Below are 10,898 nucleotides of genomic sequence, written 5' to 3'. Positions count from 1 at the left end.
TTTTTTTTTTTTTTTTTTTTTTTTTTTTTTTTTTTTGGTACTGGGAATCAAACTGGGGTTCTTGTGCTTGTGAGGCAGGTGGCGGCACCACTGAGCTAAATCCCCAGCCCTGGTTTCTCATTCTTTGTGGCTGAGTAGTATTCCATTTTATAGAAAAACAACATCTTTATCTAGTCTCCAGTTGATGGGCATTTGGGTTGTTTCCAAGTGTTAGCTATTACAAACTGTTCTGCTATAAACATGGGTGTGCATATATCACAGATATATGATTCTTTTAATTTTTTTTTTGAAAGATACCCAGCAGTGGGACAGCTGGGTCTAATGGGACCTCTAATCCTAATTCTTTGAGTTATCTCCATATTGATTTCCACAGTGGTTGCACCAGTCTGCACTCCCACCAACAATGGAGAAGGATTCCTTTCTCCCCACAACCCCACCAACATTTGTTATTGTGTGATTTCTTGATAGCAGCCATTCTTTGTGGGGTGAGCTGGAATCTCAGTGTTGTTTTCATCTGTATCTCTTTAATGACCAGTGATGTGGTACATTTTTTCATATATTTACTGGCTGCTTTTAGTTGTTTGAGAAATGTCTGTTCGTTTCAGATGCCCATTTTTAAATTGAGTCTTTAACTTTGGGGGGGTCTGATTTTTTTGAGTTCTTTATATATTCTAGATAAGAGTCCTTTATCTGAGGAGCAGCTGGCAAAAATTTTTCCTACCTTGTAGGTTGTCTCTTAGCTCTGACAGTGATTTCTATTGCACTGCAACAACTTTTTAATACAATGAGATCCAATGAGGTTGTTGATACTTTGTGCAAGTTCCTGTGCTGCTGAGGATTTGTTCATAAAGTCTTTTCCTACGCCAATATCTTTGAGAGTTCTACCTAATTTATTTTCGAGTAAGTTTAGTGTTTCTGTTTTGATATTTAGATCTTTAATCCACTTGGATTTTAGTTTAGTGAATAGTGAAAGATAAGGATCTAGTTTTAATCTTTGGCAAGTTGAAACCCAGTTTTTCCAACACCATTTATTAAAGAGGCTGTCTTACTTCCAGTGAGGATGGTTCACTCCTTTGTCAAAGATGAAGTAGTTGAGTATGTCTGGTGTTGTTTCTGCATCTTCTAATCTATTCCATTGATCCTCAGGTCTGTTTCTTTGCCATTACCATGCTGTTTTTATCACAGTGGCTTTGTAGTATAGTTTCAAATTGGGAATTGTGATACCTCCTGCCATGCCTCTGTTGCATAGAATGGCTTTTGATATTCTAGGTCTCTTCTGGTTCCAAATGAATTATTTGGATTGTTTTCTCAAGTTCTGTGAAATACACTGTTGGGCTTTCAATCAGGATTGCATCATATCTGTATAGCAGTTTTGGAAGTATGGCCATTTTTACTATGTTGGTTCTTCCTACCCAGGATCAAGGGATGTCTTTCCATTTTCTTATATCCTCTTCAATCTCTTTCCTTAGAGTGCTGCAATTTTCAGTGTAGAGTTCTTTTGACTCCTTCATTAGATTGATTCCTAGATATTTCATTCTTTTGGATGTTTTTGTGAAAGGAATTGTTTCCCTAATTTCTCTCTCAATGACCCTGTTGTTTGTGTATTGTTTTTTGAGTGTTGACTTTTATCTAGCTACTCTACGGAATCTGTCAATTAAATCTAGAAGTCTTTTAGCAGAGTTTTTTGGGTCTTGTTTGTAGAGTATCATGTCATCAGCAAACAGTGACAGTTTAACTTCTTCCTTTCCTATTTTAATTCCTTTTATTTCTTTCTCTTGTCTAATTGCTGTGGCTAATGTTTCTAGAACTATATTGAACAGGAGTGGTGATAGTGGGCATCCTTGTCTTGTTCCTGATTTTAGCAAGGAGGCTTTCAATTTCTGACCATTGAGTATGACATTGGCTGTTGGTTTTTCATAGCCTTATCAGGTTGAGATAAAGAACATCTATTCCAACTTTCTGTAGGGTTTTTATCATGAGTGGGTGTTGATTTTTGTCAAATGCTTTTTCTGCATCTATTGAGATGATCATATGGTTTTTGTCCTTGACTTTGTTAATCTAGTGTATTACATTTATTGATTTACATATGTTGGACCATCCTTGCATCCCTGGGATAAATCTGACTTGGTTAGGGTATATGATCTTCTTGATGATCTCCTGTATTCTATTCGCCAGTATCTCATTGAGGATTTTTTTAATCTGTGTTCATTAGGGAGATTGATTGGCCTGTAGTTCTCTTTTTTGGTTAGGTCTTTCCCTGGTTTTGGAATCAAAGTAACACTTGCTTCCGGGAATAAATTTGAAAGTATTGCTTCCCTTTTTATTTCACTAAAGAGTTTAAAGAGTAATGGCAGAGGTTTTCTACATGTTTTATAGAATCCAGCAGTGAATCCATCAGGACCTGGTCTTTTCTTTGTTGGTAATGTTTTAATTACATTTTCAGTTTCACAGAATGTAATTGGGGTGTTTAGACTTTATATCTTCTTTGTTCAACTTTGGAAGTTCATATATCTAGGAATCTGTCCATTTCTTCTGTATTTTCCATTTTATTAGAGTACAGGTTTTTGAAGTAGGTATTGATGATCCTCTGGATTTCTGCTGGATCTGTTGTGACTACGTTTTTCATTCCTAATTGCATGAACTTGAGCTTTTTCTTTCCCTTTTTTGATAAGGCTGGTTAAAGGTTTGTTGATCTTATTTATTCTTTAGAAAAACCAACTCTTTGATTCATTGATTTTTTAATATTGTTCTTAGTCTCCATTGCATTACTTTTTGCTCTGATCTTTATAATATCCTCCCTTGTATGAGCTTTCAGTTTGTCTTGCTCTTATTTTTCTAGGTGCTTAAGATTAAGCATTAGGTGGTTTATTTGAGCTAGCTCTGTTTTCCTAGTATGGACGTTTACTACTATGAATTTCTCCCGTAGAACTGTTTTCATTGTGTCCCATAGATTCCTGTATATTGTATTGCATCATCATTTAATTGTAGAAGCTGTCTAATTTCTTCTTTAATTTCCTCTGTGATCCAGTGATTGTTCAGTAGCATGTTATTTAATTTCCATGTGTTTGTGAAGTTCTTGCAGTTTCTTATGCTATTGATCTCCAACTTAATTGCACTGTGGTCTGATAATATACAGGGGATGACTTCAATTCCTTTGCATTTACTTAAGCATGTTCTATGAGCTAGCATTTGGTCTATTTTGGAGAATGACTCATGTGCAGCCGAAAAGAATGTATATTCTGATTTTGTGTGGTGGAACACTCTGTAGACATCTACTAAATCCATTTGTCTAAAGACTTGGTTCAGTTTTGTTATTTCGTTGTTGATTTTTGTCTAGATGATCGGCCTATTTATGACAGTGGGGTATTTAGGTCCCCCACTACAATTGTATTAGTGCTTATTTGGTTTTTCATATCCATTAGTATTTGTTTGGTATAGTTGGGGGCATTAGTATTCAGTGCATATATATTTATGATTGTCATTTCTTCCTCTTGTATTGTTCCCTTTACAAGAATATAGTGGCCTTCTTTGTCTCTCTTAATTATTTTTGGTTTGAAATCTACTCTGTTTGCAAATAAGATAGCTACCCCCATTTTTTTCCTGGTTTCTGTCACATGGAGAACTGTTTTCCATCCTTTTACTCTCAGTCTATGAATTTCTTTGCGGATTAAGTGGGTTTCTTGTATACAGTATATTGTTGGCTTTTGCTTCTTAATCCATTCTGCCAGCCTGTTTCTTTTGATTGGTGAAGTGAGGCCATTAACATTGTGGTTATAACTGTTATATATCAACTTTTCATTATCATGTTATTTTCCTGTTGTTGGTTCTTTTATTTTTTATTTTTCCCTCTTTCACTTTAATTTCTTGCCTTGCCTGCTGTATTTGCTCTGTTGGCCCTTATGGAGCTGTGGCCTTCATTTCTTTTTCCAGTATGTTGTTTAAAAGTGTTTGGAGCGCCAGTTTGTTGTTCATGAAATTTCTCAGGTGTTCTTTGTCATGGAAGTATCTTATTTTCCCATCAGTTTTGAAAGATAGTTTTATATCAGTCTAGATTGGAGGTTGTTTTCTTTTAGGACTTGAAATACCTCTCTTCAGGCTGTCCTTGACCTGAGGGTTTGTGTTGAAAAGTCTGCTGTGATTCTGATGGGCTTTCCTTTGCATGTGATTTGTTTCTTTTCTCTGCTTATAGTATTTTGTTCTTCTGTTGGGTTTCCAAGATCTTGATTATTATATGTGTAGGTGTAGATTTTTTTTGATCATGGCTACTTGGAGTCCTATATGCCTCACTTATCTGTATGTCAAATTCTTCCCCTCTGTTTGGGAAGTTTCTGTCATTAATTCTGTGAACAGTTTTTTTTAAAATGTCAATTGTGCTTTATCCTGCTACCTCATGGATTCCTATCAGTCTTATATTATTCTTCTTTTCATCATCTAAGAGCTGTTGAATTGATTTTTTTTATGATTCATACTATGTTTAAGAGATCTCTCTTTTCATGGTCACTGACCACAATCCTATCTTCTGTATCTGAAATTCTATCTTTCACATGAGTTCATTCTGATGCTAATGCTTTCTATAGAATTTTTAGTCTCTTGTATACCTGTTTGAATCTGTTTCATGGATTGCATTTTTTTCCTGTGTTGGGCATTCAAGGTATCCATTTCTTTCCTATGCTGGGCATTCATGGTTTCCTTCATGGTCCTGAGCTCATTTATTTTTTAAATCTGTTTCTAGAGTCTCTAATCATGTCTTTCATTCTTCTCACCATCTCTGTGGTTATCCAGGAAATTATTTCTGTTTTGAATTTTTCTAGAGCCTCATTTATCTGTTTTGTTACTTCCTGTGCTATCGGTTCACGGTGTCCAGATGTTTGACTGTCGGACTTTTCCATCTCATTTCCCCCAGAATTTTTAACTTTGGTGAGCTGGAAGCCTGTATTTGTACACTGTTTAAATGTCTTCTCATTTCTGTTTTTGTTGTTGGTAGCCGTCGGTTTAATTCCTGGGTTAATACTTCGATCTTCCAGATGTAGCAAGTCTTTAGGTTTTGAGTCTCTAATGACTCTGAGGCAATCTGATTTTCCAACTATGGCAGTCTGATGTGCCTTTATTGCAGATATTTGCTTCATTTTTCCAGTGGGCTTCAGTTTTCATCTAGGATCCTCTGAGAGGCCCTCTTTCTCTTGTTTGCATGTGGGGGGTGGCGTGGACACAGCTGTGTTGGCACCCAGGAGGCTGGGCCTCTCTGCTGCTTCCAAGAGCTTTATAGGCTCTCAGTGTCATCTCATCTATGCCATATCCCATTCATCTGCACACCTGTGCTCACCTGCTCTCAGTGTGTGCATGTACTATTTCTCTCAGTGTGTGCCTGTCCTAATTCTCTCAGTGCAGGTGTTGATTGTGGTACTGATCTAGAATCCAGTTACACTAATCTGAGAGGGGGAACTCAGGCCAGATAGGACCCTGAGGTGCTATGGCTTTTTGGACAGCAGACTTTACTCAATTATAAGGATGACCTTGGAGTAGACAGTCCCTTTTTGACCTTTCCTTTCCTAACAACCATTCAGCCTTGGAAGAAGTCCTGAGGTGAAGCTTCCAGAAGCTCAGTGCTGCCGCCCAGTCTTGCCATCCTTACTCTTCACTATTGTCTTCTTGCTGTCACTGTATCCTAAAGCTTAGAAGGCAAGTGACTTTTCCCATTGGGTCCTCTTTTGTGATTTCCTGAGTCACTCCCTTCAAGTGGATTTGTTTGATATTCAAAGCTACTTCCTATGTGTTAATATTTGGGATTCTTGTGGGCTAGGACCTGCCCACTAGTTCTCCTTCTTTCTGTTCCCATTCAGTAGTGTCCTCTGTCCCATAGATTCTGGCTGTGACTCAGTGACTGACACAGAGCCTGAAGAAGAGAGCCACTCAAAGCAGCAGAGCCTACCGACGACAGAGGCTTCCAGGAACCTGATGGTGGTACAGCCGGACCGCATTCGCTGTGGGGTAGGCGCTCCTATGGGCCTGGGAGATTCATGGCAGAACGCAGGCTTTTGAAACAGATGCTTTTGTTTCAGTAAAGGGAGTGAGGTTCTCATGTTGTACCTCAGTATAGTTATAGCCTTCCCTTGGGGTTTCCCATTACCTGGGTCTTGGGCATATATAGCTCTTTTAAATCAAAGAGAAATAAGTACAGGAATAAATGTGTCATCATGAAAACTTCTGTTTCATGGATCAATGATACATAACATGCAGGAAACCATCAGACATAGACATTACCAGATCCTGAGGTCAACCCTGAAGTTAGAGCTCTGTATCCTTTCCTGCTGGTCTAGCCCTGGGTGGAGGAAGTAGGGCCTGCAGAGAGGTTGCTTCTCCATCAATTGGCCAATGGCCTAGCTCATGGGCATACCTTGAAACTTGACAGCTAGAACCCACTAGCTAACATCACTTGATAAAGTGTTGGATAGACGTGTAAACATCACATGACTAGCATTGTTTAGGGGCAGGCATATATTAACAGGTGACTTGTGTTAGTCCAGCAGACAAGCCACTGTCATTTGAATTCTATCTTAGTTATTAGTATTTTATTCTTTTTTTGTTAAAAATGTGACATCTATGATAGTCTGGAGCAGCAAAATTATCTCTTCACAGATATAAGCTCAATGCTAAGCTTGCCTCTGTGGGCTCCTTGAAGCAACAGGGCCTGAAGGCCTTGGCAATAGGAAGTCCGGGAACTAGCTTCATTGTCCTTTTGAGTGATTTTCTGTACAGCTGAGGCCATGAGACATTGGGCAGAGGCTCCCCCCATGGACTTGTCAGATGCTTCTTTGGGCTCAGTTTGACCCATGGGTATGTTTGGTTTGAATTTCACAGTGCTTTATGAGTTAGGCATAAATTATCATGGTGATAAGTGCCTGTGGTCCCAACTGGTCCGAAGATTGAGGCAGGAGGATCACTTGAGCCCAAGAGTTTGAGTCTATCCTGGACAACATAATGAGGCCTTGTTTCAAAAAAAAAAAAAAAAAAAAAAGGAATAGAAAAATTTGTCTTTCCAGGTCCTTTGACGGAAAACCTGATAATATTAGGCTTGAGATGACTGCCTGAGGCTGAGAAGTCCTTTGCATAAGACATGTGTTCTCCAGTCTTTTGGTCTTCACTATTCCCTAACCTTACACTCATCCCATTCGCTTCTTTTCCTTTTCAACCAGGCTTGTGTAGACATTTCAGCTTCAGTCTCCCTGTATTGCTTCCTGCTTCCCCATGCATCTCTGATCACACTCGAGAAAACCTGTGGATATGAGGTTGCTTGGAATCAAAGCAAGAATCCCTTTACTCACTTCTCTGATTTTCCAGATGCTCATTCCTTCTCCCCTCCTGGCTGTTTGTTTTTTGGGGTACTGGGGATTGAACTCAGGACCTTGCATTTACGGTGCCACTGAGCTAAATCCTTGGCCTCCCTCCTGGCTGTTTATGTGGAATTTTCCACTTGCAGCATCATGGTGGTGCTCAAAAAGTTTCACATTTTGGAGCACATCAGATTTTGGATTTTTGGATTAGAGAAGCTCAACCTGTAAATCTATTTGGCAGGCTCAGGGTGAGATTTTTACAGCAAGGTAAAATTGCTACCCAGGTTGCTTGATTTTGGGAAAATTAATCCTTTGGTAAGTTATTTTTGCCCCCCTCCCAAGCAGTGTGAGGAACAGAGCCCCAGATGGCTTAAGCTAGGACCTCATACTCTGTAGGATGCATAGGAGTTATATGGGTATCTTGGGAAAACACAGACGCTGAGTCAGTGCTCCAGAAGGGCCCTGATAGCCTCCATTTTCCTCTCTCTTCCTTTCTTTTCCTTTTTTCTTTTCTGCCCTGGGTATCGAACCTAAGGCCTCCTGCATGCTAGCCAAGCACTTTACCATTGAGCTATATATCCCACTCCTTTTTAAAAATTTTTCATTTTGAGACAGGATTTCACGAAGTTTCCCAGGCTGATCTCAAATTCATGATCCTCTGGGTGCCAAATCCTGCTGGTCCCTTAGCCCCACATGGAGTAGCAAGGCTACTCTAGAGCAACACTTTTCAAAATATCTGTGGGGGTGGGGTGGGCAGGGATTTAGCTCAGTGGTTCTGCCGCCTACACCTCAAGTGCAAGGTCCCGAGTTCGATCCTTGGTACGAAAAAAAACGTGTGTGTGTGTGTGTGTGTGTGTGTGTGTGTGTGTTTAATTATTATGTAATATATAATATATATATCTGTGGAGAAGGACTTGTAAAAATAATATGTTTCTTCAATGATGTAATTATTTTATTTTACAAACAAAGAAATGGGGGTCAGGGATTTAGCTCAGTGGTTCTGCTGTCACCTTCCTTGCAAGCACAGGGTCCTGAGTTTCATTCCCTGGTACCAAAAAAAAAAAAAAGAGAGAAATGCTATATACATATAATATATAAATCCTAGGTCCAAAGAATTATTAAAAGCAATAGACATAAATCAATTTCATCAAATTACTGTAAAGTTTAGAAAGGTTTACTTTTGTCTTTGATAACTTGGTGGGGTTTTTTTGTTTTGTTTTGTTTTGTTTTTTTTGGTATTGGGTATCGAACTCAGGTCCTTGTGCTTGCAAGGCAGGCGGCAGGACCACTGAGCTAAATCCCTGCCCATCTTGTTTTTTTGGAATGATAGTTAACAGTTCCCTGACCACCTGCCGGCCTGGCCCTGTCCTACCTGCACCCCAGCTTTCTCTAGTGAGGAGACTCTAGAGTGCTGGGGACCCTCTGGCTCATCGTCCTTAGGTATCCAGGAAGGGGAGGAGACCATGACCCATGTCTCTCTCCTGTTCCAGGCAGAAACTACGGTCTACGTCATTGTGAGATGTAAGTTGGATGAGAGGGTGGCAACAGAGGCAGAATTTTCTCCTGAGGATTCCCCCTCTGTAAGGGTAGAAGCCATGCTGGAGAATGAATACACAGTGTCTGTGAGGGCTCCTGGTAAGTAGTCCTGAGGTAATAGGATCACGTCATGCTTAATTGCTGCTGAAATATTATTACTCTACGGTTTATTTGCTATTAACCAACACTAGGCATTGCCACTTTAAATAGTTTTGCTAATTTGATGTTTATAAAAAGTGGTCATTATTTTAATTTGTATCTCCTTGATTACTAGTGAGTTTGAATATTTTTCCATATTCTCTACTTGTTTTATTTCCTCTTTTGTGAATTGAGTCTTTGTGGTTGGTGTATTTTTAATTTTTTCTTTCCCCTTCAAAACCCCTTCCGGTGGTGTAGAATTCTACCCCAGGGAGAGCACGTAGCAGTGGCAACAGTAGAGCAAGTCGGCTGATTCTAGGGGCTCAGAGTGGTAGAAACACAGTGTCCTCTCTCAGAATCCCTCACATTCAGCAACCGCTGGCCTTTGTATAAAGTGCTTTAAAGCCAGATTTTCTTCCTGCTCCTTGAGCACTAGGCCTACAGTAGTAAACAAAATAGACTAAAATCCTTCACAAATGAAATGGCAGACCCGAGGAAGATCATCTCTGTGACTTCAGGTCCCGTATGTGCTGGTCACACACCTTATACTTCCTCTCCTCCCCAGCTCACCCCCAAGGGCTTTTTCAGTTCATTTCTTCACCGTTCAGCTGGAACATGCCTGGCCATGATCACGTTACTCTTCCTGGGCATTCTATAGTATCTTTCCTTCTGTTCAGATCTTTCATCTGGGAATGTTTGTCTGAAGATATATTCTGGGGATTTAGTGGTATGTGAAACCATTATCAGCTATTATACAGACATGGAAGAAATTGGGAATTTACTGTCTAATGCTGCAAATCCTGTGGAGTTCATGTGTCAGGTAAGGGTGCTGAATGGAGACCTGAACTTTCTGGGAAGGTAACTTTTGCTTGTAGCTTTTCGGCCTTGAATCTGCTGGGCGGGAAATAGCCTGATTTAAAATCTATCTTTTTACAAAGACTTTGTTCCATTTTTTTCATATTTTTTCTTTTCCCTTATTTCCTTTCTCCTACCCTTCTGGGAAGGGTGAAGGGGGTGAAGGGAGGGCAGGGGAAGGGGGAAAATACAAGACCCAAGATCTGTCATGTGAAGGTACAAGATCCCAGTGATGACTGTAACTGTATTGTGTGCCTAAAATGTACCAATAAACTCAATGAAAACAAATAAATAAAATCTGTCTTTTTCTATTCAGGCCTTTAAAATTGTGCCCTACAACACAGAAACTCTTGATAAACTGCTAACAGAGTCCCTGAAAAACAACATCCCTGCAAGTGGACTGCACCTTTTTGGAATCAACCAGCTGGAAGAGGAAGATATGATGACAAGTAAGTCAGCAGTCAAACGAGACCCTCAGTGGGCCAGTCCCAGCCTGCTGGTTTCAGCTCCAGTCAGCACTGTACTCTGCAACCCACCTTTGGAGACGAACTCATGCTTCACCGTGTGGTCAGATTCTTCTCAGTTGCAAATCTGAATATAGTCATACACTGCTTGACGTTGGGGCTGTCCTCTGAGAAATACATAGTTAGGTGATTTCATTATTGTATGGGCCTTGCAGAGTGGGTTCATACAAACCTAGGCGCTATATCTGTATGTATATGTGTGGTGTATATGTGTGTACACACAATATGTACACATATGGCACAGCCGATTGCTCCCAGGGCCAAGATGAACAAAATTAAACTAAGCACAAGAGAAAGTGATGCAACCAAGAGATTCAGTAAACAGGGTATGTGAGGCTGCTGCCAGCATAACACAGCATACTGTTTTATAGCACTTTTTTTTTGGTAGAAGTAGTAGAGTCTAAAATGATGATGGGGCTAGGGATTTAGCTCAGTGGCACCACGCCTGCCTTGCAAGCTGAGGATCCTGAGTCAGATTCCTGGTAGTAAAAAAAAAAAAAAAAAAAAAAAAAAG

At 39.8% G+C, this 10,898-nt stretch overlaps 1 protein-coding gene across 4 annotated transcripts in view; it reads left to right on the top strand.

Annotated features, from left to right (window-relative positions):
* Positions 1-10,898, top strand: part of Pik3ap1 (phosphoinositide-3-kinase adaptor protein 1) — a 119,269-nt gene that overhangs the window by 55,611 nt on the left and 52,760 nt on the right. For all 4 annotated transcript variants that reach the window (XM_010618119.2, XM_010618118.2, XM_010618121.2 and 1 more), the window contains 4 exons: positions 5,861-5,988; positions 8,822-8,966; positions 9,683-9,825; positions 10,177-10,309. In XM_010618119.2, coding sequence (XP_010616421.1) covers positions 5,861-5,988; positions 8,822-8,966; positions 9,683-9,825; positions 10,177-10,309 — 549 coding nt within the window. The remainder of the gene's footprint in view (positions 1-5,860; positions 5,989-8,821; positions 8,967-9,682; positions 9,826-10,176; positions 10,310-10,898) is intronic.

The sequence above is a fragment of the Fukomys damarensis genome, unplaced genomic scaffold, assembly GCF_012274545.1.
Source record: "Fukomys damarensis isolate Sample0158 unplaced genomic scaffold, DMR_v1.0_HiC HiC_scaffold_8, whole genome shotgun sequence".
NCBI classification, from domain to species: Eukaryota; Metazoa; Chordata; class Mammalia; order Rodentia; family Bathyergidae; genus Fukomys; species Fukomys damarensis.
This window is presented reverse-complemented; position numbering and strand designations above follow the sequence as displayed.